The 15810-nt window shown below is 43.2% G+C and overlaps 1 protein-coding gene across 2 annotated transcripts in view; it reads right to left on the bottom strand.

Annotated features, from left to right (window-relative positions):
* Window positions 1–15810, bottom strand: part of mef2cb (myocyte enhancer factor 2cb) — a 144302-nt gene that overhangs the window by 54294 nt on the left and 74198 nt on the right. For both annotated transcript variants that reach the window (XM_063018266.1, XM_063018267.1), the window contains one exon: window positions 778–981. In XM_063018266.1, the coding sequence (XP_062874336.1) occupies window positions 778–981 (204 nt within the window). The remainder of the gene's footprint in view (window positions 1–777; window positions 982–15810) is intronic.

Raw genomic sequence — 15810 nt, 5'->3', positions numbered from 1 at the left:
TGGATCTGTGTAAAACATGACAGTAAAATCCTAATAAATAAATCTATGGTGAAAAAAAAATCAGGAAAAATCATTCAGAGCTCCTGAACGCGTGAGCGGTCACGGTTTAGCTCTATACTATCAGGGATTACCCAGAAGATGGTACACCTGATCTCCAGGGGCTGGGTAAGGTGGTTCCCTGGCTCACGCTGGACGAAGATCATCTCCTATAAGTCCTTAAGTGTTTTTAAAAGCCCATCAACCCCCAGCTGCAGCCACGTGGCAAGCCTGTTGCACAAGCGGCTCGCTCTGGGCTTAACGTTTGCCACTGGACATCTGCCATGTGATCGGGCTCTGTCAGGACCGTTTAGAGTGGACTGAGCCCAGCTTTGGTTTCGGGAAGAGGGCCAGCGCTGGCTTGGCACCCGGGACTTATCCGGGGATTTAGCGTGTTTCGAACACTGTTGTGAGGCGAGAGGTGGTCAGAGAAAAACGTCAACTTGTGTCGTACACGCTGGCTGATGTGTGCTGGTTTGGTACTACTTGATCCTGATCAGGGTCCTTGTGAGTCCGGTACCACTTGGAAACACAAGGCGCGGGGTGGGAATGCACCTTAGACAGGGCTTAAATCCATCACATCTATTTTTTATCTACTTCTTTTTTTCTAGAAATGTAAATTCGGGCAGCCAGTCCACATCGCAAGTCCTCACAGACAACCGGGAGAACATATCAAACTCCGTGCAATGGTTACGCAGGTCCTTGGGACCCATGTTTAACCCCGTGTCTGCAAATCCTCACCTCCACAATGTCAGAGTTGGTCCTGCTCTCGTGGGGCTCGTTGTACTCGGTGTACTTGAGGAGCACCTTGTCCATGTCTGTGCTGGCGTACTGGAAGAGCTTGTTGGTGCTGTTGAAGATGATGAGGGCGATCTCGCAGTCGCACAGCACGCTCAGCTCGTAGGCTTTCTTCATCAATCCGAACTTTCTCTTAGTAAAGGTCACCTAGAGGGACAAGGGCAAAAGAAGGTCAAAATACTGGAAAGGTATAAAAGTAGGTAAGGATGAGTGATCGGTGTGTACTACACCATCTATCACCAACTGGAATCGCAGGCGAGCTTCTCTAGTCTCCCAAACTACGTGAGAAGTGACGAGTTTAATGACACCACGTCCAAAAATGCACATCAACGAGTAGCGAGCGATCAAATTGTTTGTGCGCTGATGTGCAGCGTTAAATCAAGGAGGAAAAATAAATGAATCTGAGTGGATTTGGCAACACAAACAGTATGGATTGTTCTATAGTGAGTTGGAGGTTAATTAATATTTTTGCAATGCAACGTTGGTGTTATGTTTTGTAGAGAACGATAAGGTCAGAAATACTGTAAAACTTGTGTGTGTGCTGATGTATTCTGATATAAACTATCTCCCCTGTCTCACCTTTTTACAACTCCTCCCCTGCGTTTCCCCTCACACTGTATCCTGCGTTCTTATTGGCTGTTTGACATAGCACTCACAACTCAGATCAGATATATCACATGCTAGAAATCTCGATTCGGTCCGGTCGGATCGAGTTCATGGGTGGTTCACGCTTAGCAATTGAGAGCTGAGTTTCGATCGCCGAGCGAACGCCGAGTTGCTCCCGAGTCGGCAAATCTAGCGCCGACCAGTCGCCGAGCGAAAATCAGGTAAATATCATGTAGTGTGAACTAGGCATTAGGGTTTTATTTTGAAGAAGTATTGTATTGAAAACCATGGCTCCTATGTTGACTCAAATACAATGCTACTGTTGAGGGGGGAAAAAAATCAATGTTTTCCGTTTCCTTTTATGTTCATCCAAAATGTCTGGAAAAACAGACGCTGGCATAATAAGACTTTTTCCACTCATAAATCAAGCGAAGGTACTGATTTTTTCGTACGGAAAACAGGTTTTAGAAGGAAGACAGAACCTGGTGGGTTGTGTGCTAGTAGTAAAAAAAACCCCGGTCAAACCTTTCATGTCTGATTACTGTAGTAAATAACATGTACTTATTTTATTAGGATTCTACACTCTTTGGTTACATTCATGACAGGACAGGTAGTTACTAATTACACAAGATTCATCAGTTCAAGGTTTTTTTTTTACCCCTTTTTCTCCCCTTTTTAGTGCATCCAATTGTTCAATTAGCATCGTGCTTCCTCTCCGTCTATGCCGAACCCTGCCCTGACGGAGGTGATTGAAGCTAACCCGTATCCCCTCCGAAACACGAGCAGCAGCCAGATGCATCTTTGCCACCCACACATTGACGAGTTTTGGCGCCACCCAGCGTTGCATGCGGAGAGACACACCCCAAGGGCACTCTCTCCCATCTCTGTGTAAGCGCCTCCAATCAGCCGGCAGAGAACGCAATCGCATTCTGACAGAGAGAGACCCACATCCGGTTCTTTGTCCCACCCCCCATATGAGCAACCGGCCAATCGTTGCTCATATAGCCACTCAGCTTCGAACCGGTAAAGCAAGGCTGGATTCGATACCACGTTCTCAGAATCCAGCCCTGGTTGCAGCGCGTCTCTTTTTACCGCTGCGCCACCTTATCAGTTCAAGTTTTAATGTCAAACACATGGACAGTCATGGACAATTTTGTATCTCCAATTCACCTCACTGGCATGACTGTGGGGGAACATGCAAACTCCACACAGAAAGGACACCACCAATGACCGCTCCACCTGGGAATCAAAACCAGGACCTTCTTTCTGTGAGGCGACAGTGCTACCCACCAAGCCACCGTGCCACCTAGTAAATAATAAATAAATCCTTGGGCAGATTATTATTATTATTATTTTTAATGCATTTTCTCCCCTTTTTTTCTCACCCTTTTAGCGCGTCCAGTTGCCCAATTGCATCGTGCTTCTTCTCTGCCTATGCCGATCCCTGCTCTGACCGAGGAGATCGAAGCAACCCCCGCCCCCTCCGACACGTGGGCAGCAAGCCGCGTGCATCTTATCACCCACACATTGACGAGTGTTGTGCCGCCTAGCGTTGTGTACGGAGAGACACACCCTAAGAGCACTCCTTCCCCATCTCTGTGTAGGCGCCTCTAATCAGCCAGCAGAGGTCGTAATTGCACCAGTCTGACAGAGAGAGACCCATTAGTCCTGCCCACATGAACAACTGGCCAATCGTTGTTCATGTGGCCGCTCGGCCTTCAGCCGGCAAGGCAGAGCTGAGATTCGACACGATATATTCGAGATCCCAGCCTGGTTGCAGCGTGTGCTTTTACCGCTGCGCCACCTGAGCGGCAGATTATTCTTTTTTAAATGAAACACCTGTAACGTTCTTGCTTTCAGGTACGATAAGGCCACATGCTGCTAGATATCCTTTCCATGACACAAAGGCATTTATATGTGAATAAAAATGTCCATTCTTGTTGTTTTCTCCCACATACACTGACCAGGCATAACATTATGACCACTGACAGGTGAAGTGAGTAACACTGATTATCTCTTCATCACGGCACCTGTTAGTAAGGATTTGAGCGAGTTTGACAAGGGCCAAATTGTGATAGCATCTCCAAAACTGCAGCTCTTGTGGGGTGTTCCCGGTCTGCAGTGGTCAGTATCTATCAAAAGTGGTCCAAGTAAGGAGCAGTGGTAAAGGGCTCATCGATGCACGTGGGGAGCGAAGGCTGGCCCGTGTGGTCAGATCCGATCCAACAGACGAGCTACTGTAGCTCAGATTGCTGAAGGAGTTAATGCTGGTTCTGATAGAAAGGTGTCAGAATACACAGTGCATCACAGTTGCAGGGCTCTTTTGGCAGCAAAAGGGGGACCAACACAATATTAGGAAGGTGGTCATAATGTTATGCATAATCGGTGTACGTATACATTTCAGGTGGAATCACACAAGAAGTAGTACATGAAAAGGTGATTACATATTCCATGTAAAGAATGAAAGTCTTATATGTCAGTTGTTTTCTCTCCCAAGATCAAATGTAATGTGTAACTGGAAGCAGTCACCAGGTCCACATTTATTAATAGTAATAGTAATACAGTAATATACCGCCTACTGGCTACGATTACGCTGCTTTTGTTCTACTTTTATAAATGGAACTGGACTGCTTTTGTCAAGCATACACCAATAAGCCAAAGCATTATGACTACCCGCCTAATTTGCTGTCAAAAATAGCTCAGACCCGCTGAGACATCTGAAGGAGTCCTGTCGTGTCTGTTACCAGGACGTTACCAGCAGGTCCTTCGACTTCTGTAGGAGGTGGATCGTCCTACTCTTGTACAGGTGAATGATGCACTCGTGCCTGGCCGTCCTGTGCCTGTAGGTGCCTTTGACAGTAGACGCCGATCAGCACGGGCACTCTGACTGACTAACCACCAGTATTAAAAAAAATCTGCACCAACAAGGATTCTACTTATTCTCAAATTGCTGACCACTGACTTTGTTGCTTTTTGTTTTACTTATGCAATGCAATGCAAAATATGACCTGTGGCATAAGTGCTTAGAGAGATGAGGATAGATTCGGACCGTAAGTGTGTAACTGCTTTCGCGTACTGTTCAGTATGGAAGTATGCGATTTCGGGCGTAGCTTTTAATGAGCCTCTATCAAACAGTTGAGATCATTTTCATGCATGATTTCTCTGCTGCTAGCTTCAAGTTGACAAAGGTTAGAAAGGCGGCTTTCTTAAAACCATCTATCGCGGCCGCTCAGGTGGCGCAGCGGTAAAAAGAGACGCGCTGCAACCAGGGCTGGATTCTGAGAACGTGGTATCGAATCCAGCCTTGCTTTACCGGTTCGAAGCTGAGTGGCTATATGAGCAACGATTGGCCGGTTGCTCATATGGGGGGTGGGACAAAGAACCGGATGTGGGTCTCTCTCTGTCAGAATGCGATTGCGTTCTCTGCCGGCTGATTGGAGGCGCTTACACAGAGATGGGAGAGGGTGCCCTTAGGGTGTGTCCCTCCGCATGCAACGCTGGGTGGCGCCAAACTCGTCGATGTGTGGGTGGCAAAGATGCATCTGGCTGCTGCTCGTGTTTCGGAGGGGATATGGGTTAGCTTCAATCACCTCCGTCAGGGCAGGGTTCGGCATAGACAGAGAGGAAGCACGATGCTAATTGAACAATTGGATGCGCAAAAAGGGGTAAAAAACAAACAAAAAAAAAAAAAAAACATCTATCAATATTTTGGAGTTTAACACATCAACCAAGGAGTAAATACGGCCCAAACAAGATGATTTAAATACAGCTTATTTTTACCCAAGTATTTAGACTCAAAGTAAGTTCAACCAAATGGTTGAGCAAATCATTAAAGGGTTAAAATGTAATTATGACATTCCATGGCCACAGGTGTAAAAAACCAAGCACCTAGCTTCTCCGTCTGGCAATCCGATGGACGAGTCTGTGTTTGGCGCTTGCCAGGAGAACGGTACTTGTCTGACCGCATTGTGCCAAGTGTAAAGTTTGGTGGAGGGGGGATTATGGTGTGGGGTTGTTTTTCAGGAGTTGGGCTCGGCCCCTTAGTTCCAGTGAAAGGAACGCTTAATGCTTCAGCATACCAAGAGATTTTGGACAATTTCATGCTCCCAGATTTGTGGGAACAGTTTGGGGATGGCCTCTTCCCGTTCCAACATGACTGCGCACCAGTGCACAAAGCAAGGTCCATAAAGACATGGATGAGCCAGTTTGGTGTGGAAGAACTTGACTGGCCTGCACAGAGTCCTGACCTTAACCCGATAGAACACCTCTGGGATGAATTAGAGCGGAGACTGTGAGCCGGGCCTTCTCGTCCAACATCAGTGTCTGACCTCACAAATGCGCTTCTGGAAGAATGGTCAAAAATTCCCATGAACACACTCCTAAACCTTGTGGAAAGCCTTCTCAGAAGAGTTGAAGCTGTTATAGCTGCAAAGGGTGGGCCGACATCATATTAAACCCTATGGATTAAGAATGAGACGTCACTCAAGTACATATGCGTGTGAAGGCAGACGAGCGAATACTTTTGGCAATATAGTGTATATTCCACCCGGCGGGGATTCAGTACAGGGCTGTAGGGTATCAAGTGGAGACCCCATGTGTAGAATCTCACAAGAAAAATAAGAACAATTTAATAAAATCCCACCCAAAAAAACTAGTACGTGCTGGAGTAGGGTGATTGTACTGCTGTACGTAAGCCAAAACCATGAAACTATCTCAAAGATCGGAATCGGGGCCGATCAAGGCATTTTTTAACCGATCGGTATCGGCTTTACTAAGCCCGATCCTAATCCCGATCCTTTGTTTTACGTCAGCATGTCCGCTGTGTGGAAATACTTTAAGTTGGAAAGTGAAACAAGTCCAACAGCGAAGTGTAATGTCTGCAATGTGAGCGTTTCACGAGGCGGTAGGAGCAGAGCTGCGTTCATTACTGTAGAATTTTACTATTTATATGGTGTGTGAGTCAAGGATCACTCCGGTTTACAAAACAACGTAGTGATGCACTCGCTTAATAAAGAAATAAATACACGGTATATTCACAAATTGTCGGGAGCAGAACACTTTATTAACTTCTTCTGTTAGGTACAGTACCGAATAGCGGACAGCTAGAGCAAGCACGCTATTCCATGCTCTATGGAAGCCCCAAAGGGTCAAAACACACTCTCTTTGCGTAGAAACGTCCATCAAACCCAAACCCATATTGTCACAATACAACCACAGAAAAGTTTGTTACAGTTACAACACGCATACAAGTACGGTGGCTCATAAGAAACAAACCAGATATCATTTAACCGAACGATCTACCAATTTGATACGGCACCTAAAAAATAAACACTCAGTCGAATCAATGCTGCAATGCTGCACTAAGTTTGTTTACTTTTATTTTGTAAAAATAAAAGAACATTAAGCAATAGCTTGGATGCAGGCATTTTTTTCCTACAGCACTGCAGAGCTCTTCAGTTGTTAAACATATACATTGGATTAATTTGAATAACTGTAATGTACTTGAAGTGTGCACTGTGTGAACAGTATTATCTAGTTCTTATCTAGACAATATCTAGAAAATACAAGTATCGGTTTGAGACTCGGTATCGGATCGGGATCAAAATTAATGATCGGGATCGGGAACAAAAAAAGGTGATCGGGACATCCCTACCTATAAGTGTAAACAAGCATGTTGACATGCGACACTGTATGTTCCATCTAATTAAAATCACACAAAGCTTTCTGTGCTATAACATATGGCTCTTAATATATAACTAAATCTAGAGAATGAATTCAGATAAACCACAGAGAAAAGAAAGCAGAGTCTTAACAAGCTGTGACATTAATTGAACCAACATACACATATCTGACATCTCCTACGTTTCACATACAGCTGATTCCAAGACTGCACGCGCCCACACGCGTACCCGCACCTGTCTCCTTCTTCACACGGATGCCGTGGGATTGGTGACAGTACTGTGCGGCGGCGGATACCTGCGGCCTCTCGTACTGACAGCCCCCGTAAAATCGAATTACTTTTACCTGCCTCGTCTTGTCAAGGGCCCTTTGTCATTCCTCTCCGCTGAGCCATAAAGGAAGTGATTATGTTATGATTATGTCTTATCAGCTGGGTTCATTAGGCGAGGCTTGGAGAACACAGTGATTGTTTTGACAGTCCTTTTCTGCTGAGGGAAAGGTCGTGCGGAGACGGTGATGGCGCTTCGGTGGAATGTTAGCACCCCCAGACCCTGCTGATTCTGTAAAGTTTCTTCACGGCGCTCTTGCTGACTCATTTTGGAGGTGGGAATAACAAAGTCTAGCCTAGGTTTGACATTTCTGGTGAGTTTTTAATACATGTAGAAGAAAAAAAAAAACACTTCCAAGTGCTGCAAATTCTGCTATTTCTGATAGGAGACTTGGAATGATTCACTGCTTGTCACTATTTAAATTCTTTTTTAATTTCTTCAAGAGCACTTTGTAGTTCTACAATTACTGACTGTAATGCATCTGTTTCTCTACATTCTTTGTTAGCCCCCTTTCATGCTGTTCTTCAATTCAAGGACCACCACAGAGCAGGTATTATTTGGGTGGTGGATCATTCTCAGCACTGCAGTGATACTAACATGGTGGTGGTGTGTTAGTGTGTGTTGTGCTGGTATGAGTAGATAAGACACCTCACTGTCCCTGCTGGACTGAGAATAGTCCACCAAACAAAAATATCCAGCCAACATCACCCCGTGGGCAGCGTCCTGTGACTACTGATGAAGGTCTAGAAGATGACCGACTCAAACAGCAGCAATAGATGAGCGATGGTCTCTGACTTTACATCTACGAGGTGGACAAACTAGGTAGGAGTGTCTAATAGAGTGGACAGTGAGTGGACACTGTATTTAAAAACTCCAGCAGCGCTGCTGTGTCTGATCCACTCATACCAGCACGACACACACTAACACACCACCACCATGTCAGTGTCACTGCAGTGCTGAGAATGATCCACCACCTAAATAATACCTGTTTTGTGGCGGTCCTGTGGGGGTCCTGACCATTAAAGAACAGGCTGAAAGCAGGCTAAAAAAGTGTGCAGATAAACAGATGGACTACAGTCAGTAATTGTAGCACTACAAAGTGCTTCTATATGGTAAGTGGAGCTGATAACATGGACAGTGAGTGTAGAAAGGTTTTAACGTTATGGCTGATCAGTGTGTATATAAGGTATATACAGTGTATCACAAAAGTGAGTACACCCCTCACATTTCTGCAGATATTTAAGTATATCTTTTCATGGGACAACACTGACAAAATGACACTTTGACACAATGAAAAGTAGTCTGTGCGCAGCTTATATAACAGTGTAAATTTATTCTTCCCTCAAAATAACTCAATATACAGCCATTAATGTCTAAACCACCGGCAACAAAAGTGAGTACACCCCTAAGAGACTACACCCCTAAATGTCCAAATTGAGCACTGCTTGTCATTTTCCCTCCAAAATGTCATGTGATTTGTTAGTGTTACTAGGTCTCAGGTGTGCATAGGGAGCAGGTGTGTTCAATTTAGTAGTACAGCTCTCACACTCTCTCATACTGGTCACTGAAAGTTCCAACATGGCACCTCATGGCAAAGAACTCTCTGAGGATCTTAAAAGACGAATTGTTGCGCTACATGAAGATGGCCAAGGCTACAAGAAGATTGCCAACACCCTGAAACTGAGCTGCAGCACAGTGGCCAAGATCATCCAGCATTTTAAAAGAGCAGGGTCCACTCAGAACAGACCTCGCGTTGGTCGTCCAAAGAAGCTGAGTGCACGTGCTCAGCGTCACATCCAACTGCTGTCTTTGAAAGATAGGCGCAGGAGTGCTGTCAGCATTGCTGCAGAGATTGAAAAGGTGGGGGGGTCAGCCTGTCAGTGCTCAGACCATACGCCGCACACTACATCAAATTGGTCTGCATGGCTGTCACCCCAGAAGGAAGCCTCTTCTGAAGTCTCTACACAAGAAAGCCCGCAAACAGTTTGCTGAAGACATGTCAACAAAGGACATGGATTACTGGAACCATGTCCTATGGTCTGATGAGACCAAGATTAATTAGTTTGGTTCAGATGGTCTCAAGCATGTGTGGCGGCAATCAGGTGAGGAGTACAAAGATAAGTGTGTCATGCCTACAGTCAAGCATGGTGGTGGGAATGCCATGGTCTGGGGCTGCATGAGTGCAGCAGGTGTTGGGGAGTTACATTTCATTGAGGGACACATGAACTCCAATATGTACTGTGAAATACTGAAGCAGAGCATGATCCCCTCCCTCCGGAAACTGGGTTGCAGGGCAGTGTTCCAGCATGATAATGACCCCAAACACACCTCTAAGACGACCACTGCTTTATTGAAGAGGCTGAAGGTAAAGGTGATGGACTGGCCAAGCATGTCTCCAGACCTAAACCCAATAGAACATCTTTGGGGCATCCTCAAGCGGAAGGTGGAGGAGCGCAAAGTCTCTAATATCCACCAGCTCCGTGATGTCGTCATGGAGGAGTGGAAAAGCATTCCAGTGGCAACCTGTGAAGCTCTGGTAAACTCCATGCACAGGAGAGTTAAGGCAGTTCTGGGAAATAATGGTGGCCACACAAAATATTGACACTTCAGGAAGTTTCACTAAGGGGTGTACTCACTTTTGTTGCCGGTGGTTTAGACATTAATGGCTGTATATTGAGTTATTTTGAGGGAAGAATAAATTTACACTGTTATATAAGCTGCACACAGACTACTTTTCATTGTGTCAAAGTGTCATTTTGTCAGTGTTGTCCCATGAAAAGATATACTTAAATATCTGCAGAAATGTGAGGGGTGTACTCAATTTTGTGATACACTGTATATACAAATCTCAGCTTTGCTACCGGTCAGCTGGGCGCCATCTAACAGACACGATTGGCAGTGCCTGAAGCAGACAAAAAGTGGCCACTGTATATGCTGGGTGGGGAAATGACCAAGTGGGTGAGGTCTTCAAAGCTGTGCAAGGACCCTACTTAGCAGACCGAGGCGTCTGTGTTGAAAGTGGATGAGCCTCATGTGCGAATCCACCGAAGCACGGGGGTAAAAGAAAGCGTACGGTAGGACTGCACACGTGTCGGAGGGCGCATGAGCAGCAATATACAAACTGACTCTGCTAAAACAGGAGAAAAAGGGAGAAAATGCAGAAATAAATAGAAAAAATATACAAAAAGTGCCCCCAAATCACAGTGCCACCCTTCCACCTGCCATGCCGTGATGTGCAAAGTTCACCACTTTTATTAATGTAACAGCAAGTCACCGGTGTGAGTCCACGGTGTGATTCTCTTCATTTGCTCCACTTTTCTGTTCTGCACGTTGTCGTGCCTCATTCTTCTAGGTGCTCTGGAGCCCTCAGCAAGTCATTGTGTTAATTGCTGACAATGGCACCTATAGCACCTTTTCCACTACATGGTTAGTGGGTGAGAACAGTCAAGAGACTGATGTGCAAACTCAGCTGCAGACAGGGTTACTGCTAACTGATAGACCTCCAAGTGTAAAACAACACACCAAACACGCGCGCATGCCTAAACGCACGTGTACGGTCTGTGTACAGTCTGTTATGCAAAGGTGTGTGGTGATACTTATTAAAGTTTGGTCATTGTGGACTTCTTTTGTAAACTTTACCCTGTCCATATTTCAGTAACGTATGTTGTAGGACCTGGTAAGATTATTTAACCTCAGACCGCCTTGTTCGTTTCAATAGTGGTTGATCTACAAGGCTCACTGTAAACCTAAAGACAGTTTTCCTCAGACACAAATGCTATATAACTTCCCAATGGTTGTTGGCTATTTATTGGAGAATCACTTTATAGTATGTACTATTACTTTTGCTGTATGTGACTAGCTACTGAGGCCTAATTTCCTTCAAGATTAATAATCTATTTATCTGTCTGTCTGTCTGTCTGTCTGTCCATCTACCTACCTACCTATCTATCATATGTGTAAGTGTCTGGTTTACATTTAAGTATTATTATGCTATATACAGTATATGTCCATCCATCCGTCTGTCTGCCTGTCTGCCTATCTATCCATCTACCTATCATATGTATAAGTGTCTGGTTTGCATTTAAGTATTATTACGCTATCTATCTATCTATCTATCTGTCTGTCTGTCTGTCTGTTTGTCTATCTATCCATCTACCTATCTATCATATGTGTAAGTGTCTGGTTTACATTTAAGAATTATTATGCTATATATATATATATATGTCTGTCTGTCTGTCTATCTATCCATCTACCTATCTATCATATGTTTAAGTGTCTGGTTTGCATTTAAGAATAATTATGCTATCTGTCTGTCTGTCTGTCTGTCTGTCCGACCGACGGACGGACGGTCTGTCTGTCTGTCTGCCTGTCTATCCATCTACCTACCTATCATATGTATAAGTGTCTGGTTTGCATTTAAGTATTATTACGCTATCTATCTATCTATCTATCTATCTATCTATCTATCTATCTATCTATCTGTCTGTCTGTCTGTCTGTCTGTCTATCCATCTACCTACCTATCATATGTATAAGTGTCTGGTTTGCAATTAAGTATTATTATGCTATCTATCTATCTATCTGTCTGTCTGTCTGCCTGTCTGTCTGCCTGTCTTTCTGTCTATCCATCTACCTACCTATCATATGTATAAGTGTCTGGTTTGCAATTAAGTATTATTATGCTATCTATCTATCTGTCTGTCTGTCTGTCTGCCTGTCTGTCTGTCTGCCTGTCTTTCTGTCTATCCATCTACCTACCTATCATATGTATACGTGTCTGGTTTGCATGTAATTATTATTATGCTATCTATCAATCTATCTGTCTGTCTGTCTGTCTGTCTACCTACCTATCTATCATATGTATAAGTGCTTGATTTGCATTTAAGTATTATTAGGCTATCTGTCTGTCTGTCTACCTACGTACCTACCTACCTATCTATCTAGCTATCTATTCTATGTATAAGTGCCTGGTTTGCATTTAAGCAAGGCCTTGATGCTTCAACTACTTGTACTGTATCCATAGATAAAATATCCAGCTAAATAAATAAATGTTTTAATATGATTTCGGTCACTGCAAAACAAACAATGTTTGAATGTGAGAAAGGTACTGAAAATAACCCCCATCGCTGAGTGTCTTGAGCTATATACCTTGGCCATGGTGCCCACACAGGCAAAACAGGCTGTGTCTGAGAAAGGGACGAGCAGAAAGGGTTTCATTACCACTGTGTTTATGAACTCTTTGCTTTCTGGTGGACTAGTGGTGGCTCTCTTTGAGATTCCAGCACTGGCAGGTGAAGAGATGTGGCCAAGTGTCAGAGGGGGCATATAATAGTTTTAGCTCTCCTTGGCCAGTGCGGGGGCTGAGCAGGCAGACAGAAATTGGATTACTGTTGGGAACTGGAATTGGAAATGACTAGATGTGAACGACTGAGAGGTCTTAAGGAGGTACTAAAATGTTTAAGGTCACATGTGTAGTCTAAATGCCAGTATGAAGAATTTATTCGTATTGACTTACCCATAGCAAAACAGCTTTCTGTGCTGTCTGACCTAGCCTGATGCTGACAAAGAATCTACATGCCTAACAGCAAAGTTCTATATTTGTTATATATGTTTGGGACCCTTGACACTTATCTCTCAACTCTCTAAGATACTTGATCAAAGCATCAGTCAAATATACACATTTAATCGTAGAACACTTTGAGCAAACAATAATGTATTTAGGCTTAAGCAGGACGGCTGTACAAAGCAAAACAAATCAAGGGGGCTGGTGATCAGGAGAAACAAGGTCAGCATTAGTCTGCCACTCTGGCCCCGCATGTGAGGGGGTTAGAGACGAGGGGGCAGGAAGCACATTTTTGTGTATTTCCTCTCATAACAGGAAGTGCCTGACGGCTTCCCCTTCACAATGGCTTCGCTTCTGCTTCCCGCCTTGCGGGCTGGCTGTTTTCCCCCGGGGAGATAGAGAGGACGAGTAGTCATTTGTCACTGTGCTGTCCCCCACCCTCACGTTCTTCGGTCTGAATCATCCACATGCTGCAGACAGACCCTGGGGAACTACGCTCCTGAACTGCCCATTCACACAGGTCTTAATTGGAGGTGGTATATAATGAAGGCTTTTGTATTATTATTATTATGCAGATTTTTTTTTACTGTATCCTGTATGCTTTTGGTTCTACTGTCGACCCGGCTGACCCATATCGAAAAAAATATATATTATAATAATGGAGAAAAGAAAGCAAACGGCAAGAAAATTAATAATTAGAATATAGAATATACTGTAGAAAAAAATAAACTACAGAGATGAATTCACTTTATTGGAGAAACATAAGGTCACTCAGTCCGTACCAGTCAAAAGTTTGAACACACCTGGTGAAAGTAAATTGAACTTTGTCCAACAGAGTAAAAGCAAAAAGCTCAAATGTGTTCAGCAGATGTGAAAACTTATTTACCATGGTTGAAAATACACATACATGCAAGTGATCACCAAATAATAATACAAATAAAAAAACAATAAAGCTGGTTAAAAGTTTTTCCTTAATTTATTTATTTATCAGGATTTTAACCCTTTGATGCACAACCTGGGTCAAAAGTGACCCAAATGAGTTTTTATTTTCTATATCTTTGCAATAAATTAATTTCGTCATTCAAGCTTCCATGAATTTTTCAATTGACTTGTTTTTGATCATCACAAATCCTTATTTCAGTTTGATATTTTTTGCTTTTTTAATAAAAATCATTTTTGTATCACTACCCTCCTAATGCACAACATGGGTCAAAAATAACCCTTATGTATTTACTATGGAATTTGACAGGAACTACTGACATTTGTAAGTGTTTGTTGTCAAAAATATATTTACTGATCTTTTGAAAGACAACCAAAGATTAGGCTCTTGAATCTTGAATATGTCCAGTACTATTTGCTTGCTAGCTGTTTACATATTCTAGTATAGATAGCTTTTATTAGCTAAGACAGCAAATACATGAATAACTGACAAATGTGTATATGAAAATATTCTTGAATGGATGAATATGGGTCATTTTTGACCCATGTTGAGCATTAGAAAGGGTTTGCTAAGCTTGTGCATCAAAGGGTTAATGTCATGTTTTACACTTTGGTTACACTCATGACAGAAACGGTAGTTACTCACTGCACGAGATTCATCAGTTCACACGTTTAAAGTCAAACACAGTCATGGGCAATTTTGTATCTCCAATTAACCTGGCCGCATGTTTTTGGGCTGTAGGAGGAAACCGGAGCTCCTCGAGGAAACCCATGCAAACTCCACACAGAAAGGACACGGACCGCCCCACCTGGGGGATCGAACCCAGGACCTTCTTGCTGTGAAGCGACAGTGCTACCCACTGAGCCACTGTGCGTTTTTCCTTTAAAAAAAAAAATCAAACATACAATGTTTTTGGTATGTTTATCACATCTTTTTGGGTCACAGCATAATTCCACAATAATTTGAGCTCCAAGCCACTAGTAGCTCAGTGCTTAAGATTGTAGACTAGAGATCGGACGGTTGCTGGTTCAAGCCCCATTAATGGAAAGTTGGCACTGTAGGGCCTTTGACCACTCTCGGTTGCTTGAATTGTGTTCAATCACAACTGTAAGTAACTTTGAATAAAGTGTCTGTTTCATGTCATAGCTATAAATATTGATTTTCTAGGTTTGGTGCCTTTTGAATCAAAAGCTGCCGGTGCCGGTGTAACAATACAGCAGATGGACCAACAGACCAACAGTCTCAAACCAGTGGTCCATAATTATTTAATTAATATTGTAACATTTATGGTACATAAACAAATGTGCATGTTGATTGCTATACAACAAATAATACAAACCATAGTGTGCAGTGGTGTTTGTAGGACACACCGCCACCTTTTAAACTGTCATGTGATAATGAACAGTTTTTGGGTCACAGCATAATTCCACAATATTTTAAGCTCTAAAAGCCACTAGTAGCTCAGTGCTTAAGATTCTAGACTAGAGATCGAACGATTGCTGGTTAAAGCACCATAAATGGAAAGTTGGCACTGTAGGGCCTTTGACCACTCTCGGTTGCTTGAATTGTGTTCGATCACAACTGTAAGTCACTTTAAATAAAAGTGTCTGTTTCATGCCATATTTATAAATATTGATTTTATAGGTTTGGTGCCTTTTGAATCATTTTAAAAGAAAGGAAAAAAGGTGCCGGTGTAACAATACAGCAGACGGACCAACAGTCTAAAACCAGTGGTCCATAATTATTTAATTAATATTGACTTACGTTACATAAACAAATGTGAATGCTGATTGCAATACAACAAATATATATAACATAGTCAGCAGTGGTGTTTGTAGAACAGACGGCCACCTTTTAAAC

Source organism: Trichomycterus rosablanca, chromosome 21 (genome assembly GCF_030014385.1).
Source record: "Trichomycterus rosablanca isolate fTriRos1 chromosome 21, fTriRos1.hap1, whole genome shotgun sequence".
Classification (NCBI taxonomy): domain Eukaryota; kingdom Metazoa; phylum Chordata; class Actinopteri; order Siluriformes; family Trichomycteridae; genus Trichomycterus; species Trichomycterus rosablanca.
This window is presented reverse-complemented; position numbering and strand designations above follow the sequence as displayed.